General features: G+C 42.8%; 1 protein-coding gene across 1 annotated transcript; it reads right to left on the reverse strand.

Annotated features, from left to right (window-relative positions):
• On the reverse strand, positions 1-12,915 carry ZRANB2 (zinc finger RANBP2-type containing 2). Its single transcript, XM_074597155.1, has 10 exons — positions 12,774-12,915; positions 12,393-12,445; positions 12,156-12,264; positions 10,827-10,909; positions 8,731-8,807; positions 7,488-7,625; positions 6,448-6,620; positions 4,236-4,322; positions 2,368-2,532; positions 1-1,835 (listed from the first exon to the last, which is right to left on the reverse strand). The coding sequence occupies exons 1-10, from the start codon at positions 12,827-12,829 to the stop codon at positions 1,772-1,774; spliced, it is 1,005 nt and encodes a 334-aa protein (XP_074453256.1). The 5' UTR covers positions 12,830-12,915; the 3' UTR covers positions 1-1,771.
• Positions 12,916-15,996: the final 3,081 nt, after the last annotated feature.

The following is a 15,996-nucleotide window of genomic DNA, read 5'->3' on the forward strand; positions in this document are numbered from 1 at the left end:
TTGACTCACAGGTTTTATTTACACTTGTCTACAGAATCATTTTGCCTTACATTTTATCTAAGCCAAATGAAACCATAATTTTCCTTTGTCTGTAGCCTATCGTTTGCTAAATTTAAAAAACTTTCATCTGTTAAGTACAGCAACAATTTTAATACAAAGCACAAGAAAAAAACGAAAGGCTAACAACATAGCATCTATTAGATCTGATTTTTACAATTTAGTAGTTGGACTTTGAAGTTGTCAGAGGCACAGTTACAAGACTAACCTGCTCTTGTGCAAACTACACACATTTAGCATTGAAATTAGATATAAAAGAAAGCATTAAAGAAGAAACTGCAGAGTGTTTTTTTTCTGCAAAAAGATTATCAAAATATTTCTACACCAAAAACATTTTGCTTATATACCAGTCCAAAAGAAGTGTCTTAAAAAAAAAAAAAAGGAAAGCAGAATGTCGTTTTTAAATTTTGCTCCGTTTGTTTTTGTGCAATTCATTTAAAAAAAGCAGCGGTCAAATATGGAAGTTTTACTACTGAAATCAATACAGATATATTGCTGTTTGCTTGCTTAAAAAGAACTTTCCTTAACATACTTACCTTGTGATGGCACTGAAGATACTTAACCCTTTCTTAACCAAACGGAGCTCAAGAGAGACCAAGTTTTAATGCGATATTGCTAGTAAAACAGATTCAATACAGCATTTTAAGCCATAAATTATGTTTAAGGGAAAAAAAATAATTGATGAAGAACATATTTAAGATGTCAGAACTTTCTACGCAGTTTATTAATTTTCATTTTTAAATATAAATAAAATTCAGATACCTTGAAAATTTTAGTCAGCCCAAAATGAATTCTACAGGAGGCCTGCAGAAGCTTCACTTGATTCCAAGAAGCTACTTCCATATTCCTCCAGCTCAAGAGCAGCTCCTAAGGGATCCTCTGCCAAGCCAGGATGGCAGAGCACAGGGTCCGTGCGTGTGACAATACCGCAGCCAGTCCCCACTGCAGAAGGGGCACTTTGCTGACAGCAGCAAATCATTTCTACAGTGACAGGCACTGGCAGCCGTCAAGACTCGAGCCATGGAGCAGACAGTGCCCGGTGTCTCAAACATCCTGGCTTCGAAGGAATGAAGTCTAACTCACGCTCTACAGAATCCTACGATGGACTGGGTACTTACTAGCTATTTTGTACCGAGCACAGCTAAAGAGAAAGAGGGGTATCCATCTCTACTTCTACTTCAACATGGAAAAATAAAAAATAATTAGATCTAAGTACTCACTACTGTCATCCAATGGGTAGCACCAGCCCTACAGCTACGCTCATCTTTCGTGGTCCCACAGGAGTTACCTCGAACAAGCTCAGGAGTTGGATGCAGAAAGCTCATGGGTTCTGTGTTCCTCAGATACTTCTTTGTACTTGTCACGTGAAGAGCAGAGTTGTATTAGATCATATCCAACCTGTGCCCGCTCACACATACAAGAGAGCCAGGAATCGAGTAACCAAGTCTTTAAAAGTAATAAAAAAATCCCCTTACTCAAATAATAAAACTTCACACCTCCTCTGAGGAGTTTATGGCTTAAAATGCTACCTCACTTTTTGTCTGATGAATGAACAAAGCTGCAGTTTTCCAGAAAGCAAGGACAGACATGCACCTCTACTAGCAGATTTAGCACTTCTGACCAAGTAAGACACCAACTTCTTAAAAATGTCTCATGCACTGACTGGATTTTTTTTGTTTGTTTGTTTTGTTTTTTAAATGTGAGCTTTCATACATTATTTCTTTTTAGAACTTGTACGGGAACCAGAATGGGAAGATCCAGATGATGATCTGCGGCGTCTGTAAGATATAAATGGAGAAAGCATGCAAAGAAATAAGTTGAAATTAATTTTAGCATCCACTTTGAGTAGTCTGTATCATATAATAGCTGGAAGCCAAGTATATCTGATAGGGGCCTTATAAGAATATAGAAGTAACTTTAAACCACTTTAAGCTCAGGAACGTAAATTTAATACTAAAAATGTAAATTTAATACTGAAAGTACAATACAATTTCTAAATGTGATGTTTACTTATGAAAATAAATCAATAATGTACACGCTAACACTTCCAGACACTGTAAGAATGGTGACTGGGGACTTTCTATGGAACATACTTCTACCAGGAAGAAGTTTCATTGCAGGGGCGAGGGGAACTGATTACTGAGGTTTTAATAAGAAGTAAGAGTAGGGGAAGTGACTACTTTTACTATCAGAACAACTGATCAGATTCAACTCTTTCCCAGTGAATCTCAGTCCTTCAGAAAAAAAAAAAAATTAAAAAAAAAATCACACATTTAAATACACCCATTCTTATTCTACATAAACCCAAACCTTTCGGGTGACCGTGATCTCGATCGTCTTTTTTTGCGATCACCAGATGAAGAAGATCTAGAACGACTTCGCTTCTTGCTTCTCTCGGGGGAAGATGATGAACGAGAGCTTGAGTAAGATCTTTTCCTTGGGGTGGAAGACCCCCTGTAGGACCTGGAGCTGGATCTTTATTGATTAAGAAATAAATCAGATTTAATTCTGGTATAACACAGAAAGAACAAAGAACAAAAAGAGACAGTTTTCAAGAACACTCACTACTCTATTTACATCAGTGTTTTATCAAATAAATTTGTCAGTGCTTTAATACTTACTTCTTAGCTATCTGCCAGTAAAGACCTTTACTGTCGTGGGAGTTCTCTTAATAATTTTGCTAAATAGCGTTTCTTGCTATACAGACCACCAGTGGTCCAGCGTTCACTAGAATGACGCTTTTGGACAGGGAAGCGATGGGAGACGGGGGCAGGAAGTAGCCCGGGTAAGGACCTTCCTCAGTAGTTAAACTCACAAAGCAAAATGGCTTGAAAACCACAGACTAATGGCTATTTCACATTGGAAATTTGTGGAGTAGTGTTCATCTTGCTAGAATAGTAAAAACCTTCAGAAGGGATATTTACAAAGCTCAAAATAAATCTGGGTAGAGCGTAAGGCCTTCCATGAGCAAAATATTTTCAAAAAACCTCTTAAAATACAGTCATTTTGGCGTTTAAAAAAATAATTAATCAGCTTCACTTACAAGCACTCAAAAATCACTTTGGTTATCTAAAGAAAACAAGAAAAAAAAAACACTTGTGGAGAGAGCAATACAGCTAGAAAGTCCTAAACCGTAACTCCAAAGTTATATAAAAACACCTAACAGGATTTTTTTTAATTTTTATCCTAACAGGATATTTTAAAACAACCCAACACCACAGCATATGTTGTTGGTACAATAGTTTCAGGGTTCTCACTGTAAATAACAAAGCGGTCCCATGTCACACCAGCTAACCCGCTGGGGACGCTCGGTGGCACAAGCAAACAGCCCAGCTCAGCTGACGAGTCCCTCCAGCGCTAGCGGGGGCACAGGCACCCTCCTCCTTCTCTCCCTAAAAAGCCCGGATTCCATCAGGCGCTGACCCTCACGTGATAATCCACAGCACGTTTCTGCCACCAAAGGGCGGTGGCACCATTTGTGATTGGTCTTCCCAACTCAAAACTTCCTTATTTGCAGTTTTAAGACTCTCTGCATGCATGGAGGCGGGACAGTTCTTCCTTCCATGGCAAAAGGAGCATCCTGCCAACAGGGCGCCTGTGCCAGGCACCTCAAGGGACTTACATGATTTTGTTACTCTTCCCCGCACGGTTCAGTCACTGCTACACGGAAAACACCAGCTAGCTCAAACTCCTGCCAGCTTCTCACATGAGTTACTATCAGCATTTTTATAGTCCCCCCACATTGATAAAGGTTACAGCAGCACTATCTACTGAAGTTAGACACATTAAATAAGTTATCACTTAACGCAAACCCAGAAGTATGGTGTATTTTCTAATGTTCTTCCTCAGCAAGTAGCCAAAGCGGAAACAGTAAAATCAGCAAAAATTACTGAAGCAAGTAAACATGCATTCAAATTTCTTCTTCCTTCCAAGTGAAGATCTGTGGCGTCCACTCGTCTAGCTTAGATCAGACTTAAACTCTTCAACCAAAACCTCGCATTCTCAAGAAACACATCTGTAGTGGTAACAACCTCCTGCAGAGACCCCAGGAATTCTGACTTCCAAGATAAAAAGGAGTTAATGGTTTTTGACCGGCATAATTTTACGATGAAATCAACAAGTGGTTGGTTCTTCTGCCCTTTTTTCTCTCTGCAAGGAGAGAGTGCTACCTCATTCACCTTGATTTCGACCCACGAGATCTAGAGTGTTCTCTGGAACTGGAACGAGATCTTGATCTGGAACTGGAAGAACTTCTTGAATGGGACCTGAAACAACATGGAAGATTTTTTTCCAGCGTCTGACTTGTATTTAGCAGAAAAAGTGCTACTGTTAGCAGCAGAGACAAGGATGCAGCAATACAATTTGGCCTAGAGTCACTAAAGAAGTGACAGTTTCCTCCTACTCCCCCAGCATCACCGTAGCACATTTTAAAACAGAAACGTTAACATAGTAAGATAGTGCATTAAATTATAAAGTCAGCTTTTTATTACGTTTCCTAAAAGAAAGCATAAAAATGAAACGACTGCAGTTATTTGGCAAAATGAAACAACTGCATATCTATTAACTATTTCACAAAATCAATGCCTTCACTTTTAATTTGTGCCTTAATTTGAAAACCATCAGCTTCTTTGAAGAGCAGAGTAGGCGTAGGTCAGAGTATTAGGAATAGCTAGCTCTGATTTTCTCAAAATCAGCTCTCACAAGCATTTAGCATTTTGTAAGCAGTTTCAAGTTTTTGTAAAGATTTTCCCCGGCATTGAAAGTTGAGCAGTAGTTAATTCTTGGCTAAAATATGGACACATCTAACACTACTTGTTACTAGTCAAAATTATTTTCAAATTTTTCGTGTTGATGCATTTTCTTTAAAGCACAAACCACAAGAGATACATAAAAATGGTAGCGGACTTGCAGTAACTGTTGTAAAAGAAGGAATTTCAATCAAATTCTAATAAACTTTTCAGGAAAAATGTATTATACATGCTGTCAATCTCCCAGTTTATACTGTTACCATGTCTTTTGCATTTTACTGTGCAAGACAAAAGTCGTATGAACACATGCTAGCTAAAAAATATTATTTAAACCTTTTTAAAAAACACAAAGAAGTATCCACAAATGGCAACTGATGTTTCCAATGTAGCTAGAAGCAAAAAGTTGAACAGAAAGTTGAAAGATCCCTGGCAAGTTTCAGTTATGACAAGCTACTTTTTAATATTTGTGAATTAAGGAACACAGTTATGGCCAAGTGAAGTTGTTCTGTCTTCTTTGACCTTCACACCCCTAGCCCCCAGTACTGCACTGGCTGCATTCTCCCCTCACCCAGGACAACACAGCCACATCCTCACAGATCTCGCTCCGCACCTCACTGCATTTACAGAAACTGCCACCGGCCACTCAGCCTAGTCCCTGTTATTCCCCCAGTGCTCCTCCCTGGGACCATGTGGCAAATACGGCTTGGGACGGCACGTGAAGGAGCGTGGAGGCTGACAACAGGTATTGTGAAGAACAGAATTTTTCATAGAAGAGGCAGCATGGAAAAATGCATGAGAGCAACGGGGGGAAAGACAGAACAAAGCGAGTGGCTGACACCTGGTTAGTATGAGGGTCTGAAGAACCTGGGTGGTGATCACAGCGGCAAGAGCAGAGTGCAGTTACAAAGTTAGGAAGATCAGAAGAAACTTGAACATTCCGTGTATGAGCTTTATGTATAAGCCTATGAGTTAGTACCGATTTGAGATCTTAAACCTATCAGGATCATCCTTGTCTTAGTTCTAAGGCAGCTACAAAGCTACAAGATGATTTACATCATATGATTACAGAACAGTTATCAAATTGTTCATATATTACTGACTGCATTTTTTTGCGGTCCCATGACCAAAATAAACCTTTCAAGTTATTCTGACAACATTGCCACTGAAAGCTTTGTGGCTTGCCAAATTAAGTTCAAGTTTCTTGTCTTTATTTCCAGGGTATTTTCTGTTCCGTCCTTTCACTGAATCTGTCTGGACTGCATCATCTCTGCCCTCTTCTGCCACTTCCTCCCACTCTAACAATGCCACCCTTCTGCTTCTCTGTTCAACAACTCTACTCAACATTGCTAAAAAAAGTTCACCCGTTGAATTACACGTGGCCAACCAGCCTAAAAATAAAATCGAAGGATTCAATTTATATATTATCTTAAATTTACTAAAACAGGCACAAGACACACGAAGCCTCCCTACTGAGGATCCACAGGAGGTCAGACCAGCACGTTATCTACCTATGTAAATTCTGTACATAAAATTGTTAACATTATTAAACTAAAACTGTAAGGCAGTCAAGAAAAAAAAAGTAAATAAAGAAGTTAGATACTGACATTTTGCCTGGCGTTACCCTTGACCTGTACCCGTTTACCTGGACCTAGACCTTGAGCTTGAATGAGAGGATGAGCGCGATGAAGATCGGGAGTGGGAAGATCGAGACTTAGAACGACTGCGCCTATTGGATTTCTTTTTCTTATTAGTGTCCTCTTCTTCACTGGCATCAAGATTATATTTTGAAAGGTCAGCATCATCTTCATCCTCATCCTGAAAAAATGCAGACATACAAAAAAATCCCTAAGAAATACTTTGATTGTTTTCTTCAGTTAGTGTTTTTTCTATGGTTTCTTTTTTTCTATGGTTTTTCCTGTGGTTTATTTTGCACTTTTTTTCAACCTTTGAAAATACTCTTGATGGTGCATTTAATGAGATGCACAAATTTAGGAGTAAAGAGTGACTGAAAATTTGTGTTTTAAAGCACGCTATTAAAAATCCTGCAAAAAACCCATCTGAAGTCCCATTTTCTGCTATTTAATGGAATCAATGACAATACAGACGTTCATTTTTACCAGTTACTCTAAATGAGTGCCTGGAAGATTTTCACACTCAAAATCTGTAACCATAGCATAATTCTGCAGAGACACGTTTCATATGCAGAACTTGGTGACTGCTGGGTTAAAAATAAGCATATACACGTGTCCCTGCAGGACTGTTGTCCAAAGATGTGGACAATCCATGATGTGATGTTCACGTATTTCAGGAAAGATTAAAAAAATCTCTAAATATTTCATAAAAAAATAAATCTGATGTGGTTTTAAAACATTGTTTTAAAAGGCTAAGAATAAAATTCAAGAACATTCCCTTTATATCAAAATTTTTGATTCTGATTTCAGGTAAGCTTTTAAATTTTTCGTGGTTTAAAAAAATTATACATCTTTGAATGCACGTATTTAGAACAAAACAGCTTGTGCATATACTATACAAAAGCTACAGGCACCGTCATTCTGATAGCTACTCCTCTGCGTTACTCTAAAGACAGCTAAAAACACAGACCAAACCTCACCTACTAAGACTAAACAGCACTGAAGTAATAATTAAAAAATAATTGCAGGAAAAAAAACCCAAACACGCTACCTCATCCAACTTATATTTGGAGAGATCTTCATCCTCATCCTCCTCATCTTCCCCTTCAGATTCCTTGTCTTCTACTTCCTTCAGGATAGATGCAGGACCAACTGGCTTCCCTCTGTACTTTTTCTTTTTGCGTCCAAACTAAGAAATTTTATTCCATTAGAATACAATTTAATCAGAAGTAATTTCCAACTGTATTTTTTGAGAAAACTTCTATGCGAAAATAAATATACAATTTCAAATAAGGTATGGCATTGCTCAAAGGGAAGGGGAAGTATCATGAAACATCAATTTGCAACAAGAAACTTTTTAAAGAGATGCTTGCCTTAGACACAATTAGTACCCACAGACGAGATTAATGGACACCTGAATTTAACGAAAAGTATTTGATATTTGTGTTTATGGGATATCTTTATAAAACAATGCTGAACATCTGGCTGAAACCAACATGCACGAGCCTGAAGCCAGAAGTAAGAAGTTTAAGGAACTCAACTTGTACCAGCGTCTTGGTTTCAGCGGGGACAGAGTTAATTTTCTTCCTACTAGGTGCTCTCTTTTGGATTTAGCATGAGAACAATGCGATAGCAACAACTAAAACAATATGTGTTAAGTAATACTTATATTAAGCCAAGGACTTCTGCAGCTTCCCCTCGAAGCTGAGCGGCAGCGCAGCCAGGACAAGCTGGCCCAAGGAATATTCCGTACCATAGACACCAGTACATATATACATGGGGCTGGCTGGGGGCAGGAATCCACGACTGCTGCTCGGGACGGGACGGGCAATACGTCATTGGGTGGTGAGAGCGACTGCACTGCATCACTTTATTTTGTATATTCTTTTACCATTACTATTATTTTCTTCAGTTACAGTGCTATTAAATCGTCTTTATCCGAACCCACGAGGTGTTATTTTTCCTTTTCCTCCCTCTTCTCTCTATCCTCTCCCTATCCTACTGCAGAGGGCTGAGTGAGAGAATGGCTGTGATCCTAGTTGCCTGCTGGGGCTAAACCACGACACCAGTTTAAACTGAACTCATTCTTAGTTTTTCACCCCTCAAAAGACAAAAAAACCAAACATTCACTTTCAGTTCAAAACTTTCACACTGAGCATTTGACAAAGACATGCATCACGATGTACTTCTGACTGGCGCTTTTCCCTCTAAGGAAACCAAATGCAAATGCACATGTCCTAAACAGAGATCACACAACACGCGTCTTCCAGAGTAATACATGTACCGAATCCTACCTCATCATACTCCCCGTCTGATTCTTCGCGTTCTATATATTCAACATTCTCTCGTTCATTAAATCCTCCTCCATACCCTTTAAAAAGAGGTAAAACAAGACACCTCTTGAGCTGCACCAAATTCAGCCATGTAAAGCACAAAGATTAGGATAAACTTCCACTTTTACAGAGGTTCTGGAAAACCTTCAGTGGATTTATCAATATATGCCATAAGAATGTAGTACAATAGAATGGTTTGGGGTGGAAGGGACCTCAAAACCCACGCGGTGGCACCCCCTGCCCTGGGCAGGGACACCTCCCACCAGCCCAGGTTGCTCCAAGCCCCGGCCAACCTGGCCTTGAACCCCTCCAGGGATGGGGCAGCCACAGCTTCTCTGGGCAACCTGGGCCAGGGGCTCACCGCCCTCACAGCCAACAATTTCTGCCTCACATCTCATCTCAGTCTCCCCTCTTGCAGTGTAAAACCCTTCCCCCTCGTCCCATGGCTCCCCTCCCTGCTCCAGAGTCCCTCCCCAGCTTTCCTGGAGCCCCTTGAGGGCCTGGCAGGGGCTGGAAGGTCTCCCCGGAGCCTTCTCTTCTCCAGGCTGAACCCCCCCAGCTCTCTCAGCCTGTCCTCCCAGCAGAGGGGCTCCAGCCCTCCCAGCATCTCCGGGGCCTCCTCTGGCCCCGCTCCAACAGCTCCGTGTCCTTCTGCTGTTGGGGGCCCCAGATATGACCTCAAAAGGAACATGAATTTTTCCCACACATTTATTAAATATAGTTCCTCAGAAACCTAATTGAGAAAATGGCTTGACACATAAACAACACAGAAGCAATAGTGTTTAAAAGAACGAGGAAAAAATAAAAATGAAAAAGTCAGGATTATAGCCCTGCTGAGCAACCAGCTTCACAGAGGAGCTCTGGTGGAGCTGCAGTGCGCGACGACTGCCTTGGTGAGGAGAAACACCAGAATGCCTCCGAGGGGCTGGACCAAAGGCTACTGTCCTCAAAGACCAAACTCCCATCCCCGAGAGCAGCCTGCTCAGGAGAGCCGGCAACGGAACGCGAGGCGACAGCGACACCAGGTAACTGCTCCCCAGCTGCTGCCGCCGCCTCCTTGCCCCAGCCAGGTCCTGCGGGCACACAGCCTCCTTGGTGGCGCCTGGGCACGCCAGGCCGACGCCAACTTGTATATATACCCTCAGGGAGCAACAGGAATAAAAGCACGGAATTGTGCAACTGCCATGATTTGCCTTAAGAATCTTTCTATTCCTTTTTATCCTGTGAGTGGCAAACTCGAATGGCTCATTTTAATTCTGGCTAACTTTGTAATATACTGTAAGCGTGTCCAACACGCTATGTCCTGTACGTGACTGCAGATCTACTCTGAAGGACACCAAAACTTGAAAAATTAATTAAATATTCAATACATTTAATTATATGAAATATAATTAAGATTCTTTAATATTCTTACAGTATTGAATATTTAAAATATTGTTTTTCCTTTTGAATAATAAGCTCTGTGCTCTTCTCCACACTTCTTTTTTATATGCATTAGTGTTACACTCTATGTATTAAATTCCCTGCCTGATCCCATTTGCAGTGGTAACAGTATAAATAGTTACGACGGCACTGTAAAGATATCCTCTGTTCTAGTTACCACTGGGCTCATTCTTAATGCAGGAGGAACCTGAAATGTGTCACAGTGTGACCGAACCTCAGACCTCATTAAGAGATAAGAGTCTAATCTACGCAGCCTTCAAACACTGTTCTTGTGACTGCCGGGTCCTCTCTAGATGGACACTATATACACACCAGGCCTTCTGCAGTTTGATAAGATCTCGCATTACTCCTTCCAAACGTCTTAGTATCAAAATCAAATATAGAGGCAGTTTAAGCTGAATATTCGTTGACTTTCCAAACGAAGCCATCACGAACTTTACACACTACTAAAAGTAATCAAGTCTAAGGACCTACAAATTTATTTACATATGGAAGATCATTCAACTTTGCTAGTTCTGCTGTGAAAACAGTCCCTTTAATTAAATTACATTATGATTTACAAAAAGAAGTTTTCTCACAGTAATTTGAGTATTTTAAAACCATATACACCTTACCTGTCCTCTCCTCCAATTTTGCGTACTTTGGAGTATTACACATATTACATTCTGATCTTCTGGCCCAGTTCACATTACCACATCTTCAGAGGCAAAAAGAACAAAACAGAAAAAAGAAACATTTTATTTCAAATCAAAAAGCTTAAGCGTTGAGGTGACACTTAAATAAATCATAAAAACGTATTTGCCAAGTTTTAGCAGTGATCGGCAGTCACGAGTACAACATAATTAACCACAAGGCCAACAGTCATCAAGAGACACAGAACTGCCAGAGAGTCTGTGGGTATTTCAGCAGCACGGGGATGATGGGAAGATGACCGCGCTGGACAAATCCCGGGCAGGCAGGCAGACAAGTTAACAGAGCAAGACTACACAAAAAGCGTTAAAACTCCTCATTACTCTCCACTAGTGGCATCCACAGTTCAGAGGAGTCAGCGAAGAAGCTACCATGGGAATAATGCTTATGAGCCATCGCCATCATCCACCAACGCACAGCTACAGTTTTACACTTCTGTTACTGCATTTCTATTTTACAGCGTCCTAAAGGCCACTCATACTTCATCCCTCCATAACACTATCATCAGGGCGCTGCCCAGGCCCGGAGAGGAGGAAGACGCCCGTTAAGACACAGCTTAGCCATGAACTTGGAAAGACACACCAATCCCGAAGCCTGCCATCAAGAGGATTCCCTCCCCGGGACCCACGGCGCTGCCTGGGACACCCACCCGTCTCACGCTGCAGGACAGCACAAACGGAAACCCGGCAGGCTGAACGCAGCCAAGTTCTAACAGGAATATAAAAATAATCCGGGTTTCACTGGTCAGACAGCTTACTCCATCAGCAAAGACTGAAATCCTTAGAAGTGCTCCAGAAAACCTGAAAGCGCCTTTCAAATATCAAAACATTTTATTAAAGCAGTCCTTTTCTCATTTATAACTCAATATTTTCAATTGACGGCTTGGAGAAACACCTAACTATGTGCTAAACTTTACTCATTAACAACAAAATATCATACTGCAACGAAGGTGTTATTCCCATCTACATGCTTTTTCCAAGCTTGAGAAGTGTCTCGGCTTATCAGAGAAAAACATGAACCTTTCTACTCTTTAACTTTCTAATCTTTTCCCAGTCACGTAATTAAGTAACTGCTGTCCAGCAAACAAAAATGAAGGCTGTCCTCACAGCAAATGACTACTAGTGGAACAGCTGCGAGTTTTGGTCACTCTTCTCGCATCAGTCCAAGTAAATTTATACTGATGAAATTAAGTATCATACTGTAGAGGCATTGTGTGGCTCTAAGAGAACACTGTATTTTTTAAAAAGGCATACGTTTTACACTGCCAGTCGTTAGCACTGAAGAGGCCACGACTCTTTTCAGCGAGTGTCTTTCCTATTTCAGTCCCTCCAGCTTTCATCATTTTGGCTTCTGTCGTTTTTTCTGTAAAAGAAAACAAAACAAACAGTTCTCATGCATTTTGCTTTATGATTAATTAAGAAGATCTAATATTCTTTTAAAAAGGCAGAAACGGATGAGGAGAAGAAGGCATTATCATCTCAGATACTCACCTCTTCCGCATCTGTTACAGCTGGTTCTCCTAGCAAAGTTAACATTCCCACATCTGAAAATAAGAATAGAAAGAGAACGCAGACGCTCGTTAGCTGAACGCTGGGAAACGTGAGATTTGAAGAAAAACGCCTATTTGAACAACACGAAGTTTCTCGGGCCGTGCCCGGCCCCGGGGCGGGCTGGTGCCGGGCGGGCAGCACGATGGGGGCCGGGCGCTGTGAGACCCTGCAGGGAAGCACGGCTCGGCCCGGCCCGGCCCGGCGGGAGGGCGGCCGCCCCCCGGGACCCTGCGGCGGCGGCGGCTCGCCGGGGCCGCCCGTCCCTGGCGCTGCCCCGCGGGACCGCAGCCCGGGCCCCGCGGCGGCCGGGCCCACGCTCACTTCTTGTCGGGGCAGATCCAGTCCCCGTCGCTCACGCGGAAATTCTTGGTCGACATCTTGGGCCCCGCCGAGCCGAGCGCCGCCGCCGCCGCCGCGGGAGAGGACCGGGGCCCTGCGCCGGGCGGGCTGCCCGCCGCGCCTGCGCCCCGCTGCCGCAGCGAGCGGCGCCGCCGCCGGGCCGGATTTTGGTCAGGCAGCGGCTCGGACGCCTCAGCCCGGCCGCGGGGAGAGGGAGACGAGGAAGCGCGCCCCCCAGCGGGGCGGAGGGCCGGGGGCGGCGGCGCATGCGCAGTGCGCTCCGGCGGCGGCCGCCATGGGCTCGCTGTGCCTGAGGGGAAAGGGCGGGCGCGAGGGAGGTGGCAGCGTGGGGAGTGTGGCCGTCGCTCGTACAGGAGCCCGTTTAATCACGGCAGTTTATTCTCCTCCAGCTCTCGCTGTGGGTCTGTCACCTCAACATTGCAGGGACAGAAGTGGCCGGGCTCCTCACAAGGAAAGCCTGACGGCAAATTCCTGCGTGTCACGTTCAATAAAACAGAGAAACCATGATACCTAAGGAAAAACAAATTAAATAAGGCTTCATTTTCGCAGACGAGATGTCCTATTACTGTCCCAGTAACAGGATGAGGGGTAATGGGCACAAGCTGGAACATAGGAAGTTCCAAACAAATATGAGAGAGTGCACAAGGTTCAGATGGTTTCTCAGTGTGATGGCCCTAAAGAAATGGCCTTGAGAACATACAGAGGGTTTTAAATATGAGCAAGGCAGGGCATTGGTATAAATGTTAACGTTAAGAGTGGTCAAGTAAGTCCATTATTTTAAAAAAACACTATTCTAATTATGATTAAAGCCCCTCTGGCGGTTTGCTGCTGGGCCTGCTCCGGCAGTGGGCCGCCAGCCGCCATTCCCCCGCCTATGGCCGGTGCCTGGGGCCAGCGGCTCCGCTCCCACACCCCCTTCCGTCCTCTTGCGTTTTGGACTGGTAACGATCTGGCAAGATCTGCTGCACTTGGGTTGACCAGCATGACCCAATTAAGTACATGCAATGTACTTATTTATAGCAAATGTTACTTTCCTGGCAGTTTTTATTCCCTTTCCCTCCCACATCCTGTGGAAAAAATCATCTGGAATCTGGTTATGGGACTGTTTTTTATCACATCCACTCTCCAGCTCATGAAGCTGTTATTGCTATTTATTTATAAAAGTATAAAAAAGCGTGAGCGCGCTGGAAGAATGTGTTGGGGCGTCTGGTTTGTCTGCTGCAGAGGGCTGTGTACAAATCCCCAGTTACGAAATAATCAGAAAGGAGTAAACCTCTGTTTTCCTGCGGGCAGAGAGGTCCCAGGTGAAGGGCTGTGCTGGAATTTGGAACAAGGGCTGTGAAAAATCTCGGTTTTTCTCCAGAATGAGAAGAACAAGGGGAAAGCACCTGATGAAGAGGAGATGGTTGCTGTGTGGCTGCTGCGCTTGGGTTTGTGTCCTCAGCCTGGGTAAGAAGTGGTGCTTCACAGGCAGCCTGCAGAATTAAAAACCTCCATTAGCAATTTTTTCTCCAAACGACACTCCTTCATGGCGCTGAATAATCAATCTTATCTTAAATGAGATATCAGAGTCTTAACGCTGTAGGAGCTGGCAACAAATCTTCTTTGGTCACTTTGTCAGCACGGGTCTTTAAAATGAAATAAGTAGAAGAGCTGGAGAATGCAGTGGCTGCCCGCTCACGGCAGGATTCACTCCTGCCATCCTCCCATGTTTTACTCTGTGCAGCAGGTGGCACTTTAGTAACATATATTTTTTTCAGGCACTGTTGTTACTGCAGATTAAAAACCTGCTTTTTTTGTGGAATTCAGGGGAGATATTTTAAATCCCAACGTATTGATAACTCTATTTTAAAAAACAAAAAAAAGCATCACTGTCACCATGCATGATTGGCACTGGAAATTCAATGCAAGATTATTTTTGAGTTACACGCGATAGAGAACGTAAAGCTGGCAAGGTGCATCAAGATCATGTAGTCTCCGTTCAGACCTCCTACAAGCGGGAGTTCTCCACTGTCACCCACCTTTTCCTGCGGAACAGGCACCACTGGATGCTCCCCTCTTTCTGCCTAGGGGAGGCTTTGCTTATGTCAGTAGGATTCCAGGGAACAACCAAAACCAGGAGCTGGCCCCGAGAAGTTAATTAATTCCCCTGGACCTTCAGGAAAGACCCTTTCATAAGTAACCGGAATGTCAATCATAAAGTGTAATATCAGGGAGACAAAAAAACCTCCGTACCTACAGAATAAATTAAAGTGTGTTGGAAGGTTGTCTTCATCTGTAATATCCTTCTGCTTATTAAAAAATACTGTCCAAAGCTAGCATGTTGAAGAAAATCGGTATCTGTTGACTTTAGTAAGAATTGGATTGAACTTGAGCGTGCTTAGGAGAGGCATTGTTCTAAAATCCCAGTTTCCTACTGAAATCATTGTGAATTCTTGACAATACCCACAGAATTTGGGGCTCTCTCCTGTGGGGCCTTGCAGGAGCACTGCAGAAGGGGCAGGAGGTATCATGGCCTCTGTGTGGCTTCTGCGCAGATGCAAGGGTCAACTTCTACAGAACAAAATTTAAAATGAGCTTGGAGGATACTTCTCTTTGTCTTCGATGATAAAATACTTATGCTGTTCAGGTCAGAAAAAAACCCGTTAGCGATGATTTCAAGGACAAGAATTTGTTCATAATCCCAGGAGGGCAATCAAGGCGTGCAAAACTTGCTTTTTACGTTAAGAAATGGAAGAGAATACACACCATTTTAAAAATAGGCACGGGCAAAACTGCAATTCACCTGATAATAATTTCAGGCTTAAATATTTTAAAAGTTACTAAAATACAATGAGAGGGATATTTAAGTGGCATTTGTTGTCTGCTAAAGGGAACTTCCCTGAGGAGCCTCTGGCCAGGCACCTGCAGCCAGAGGTCTGAAGGGATCAGCCGCATTTTGGAAGCCGGAGCCTTCCCTGTGTGTGCAGAAGGAGTGTTTCTGTAACTTCCCTTTGTTCAATTGACTTCAAAAATGGGCATATTAAAGGCTGCAAAGCCAACTGGGGGCTGAAACAAAATACTTATCTTTTAATCTATGAATAAAAACAAGGCCCAAGAGGACAAGATCTTCTATGGTCTGGAAAGACGCTGGGACCAGACACAATCTGGTGTTCAACTCAGTGACTATATAGGATGTTCCCTT

Source organism: Larus michahellis, chromosome 8, assembly GCF_964199755.1.
Source record: "Larus michahellis chromosome 8, bLarMic1.1, whole genome shotgun sequence".
Lineage (NCBI taxonomy): Eukaryota > Metazoa > Chordata > Aves > Charadriiformes > Laridae > Larus > Larus michahellis.

What these genes read in the sequence shown, in the direction of transcription:
- ZRANB2 (XM_074597155.1), bottom strand. Translation starts at nt 12,829, where the DNA reads ATGTCGACCAAGAATTTCCGCGTGAGCGACGGGGACTGGATCTGCCCC. An exon ending in AAAATTGGAGGAGAGGACAG is followed by an intron (nt 8,808 to 10,826) that starts GTAAGGTGTATA and finishes CTCTTTTTAAAG; the next exon opens with GGTATGGAGGAGGATTTAAT. An exon ending in CAGACGGGGAGTATGATGAG is followed by an intron (nt 7,626 to 8,730) that starts GTAGGATTCGGT and finishes AAAATTTCTTAG; the next exon opens with TTTGGACGCAAAAAGAAAAA.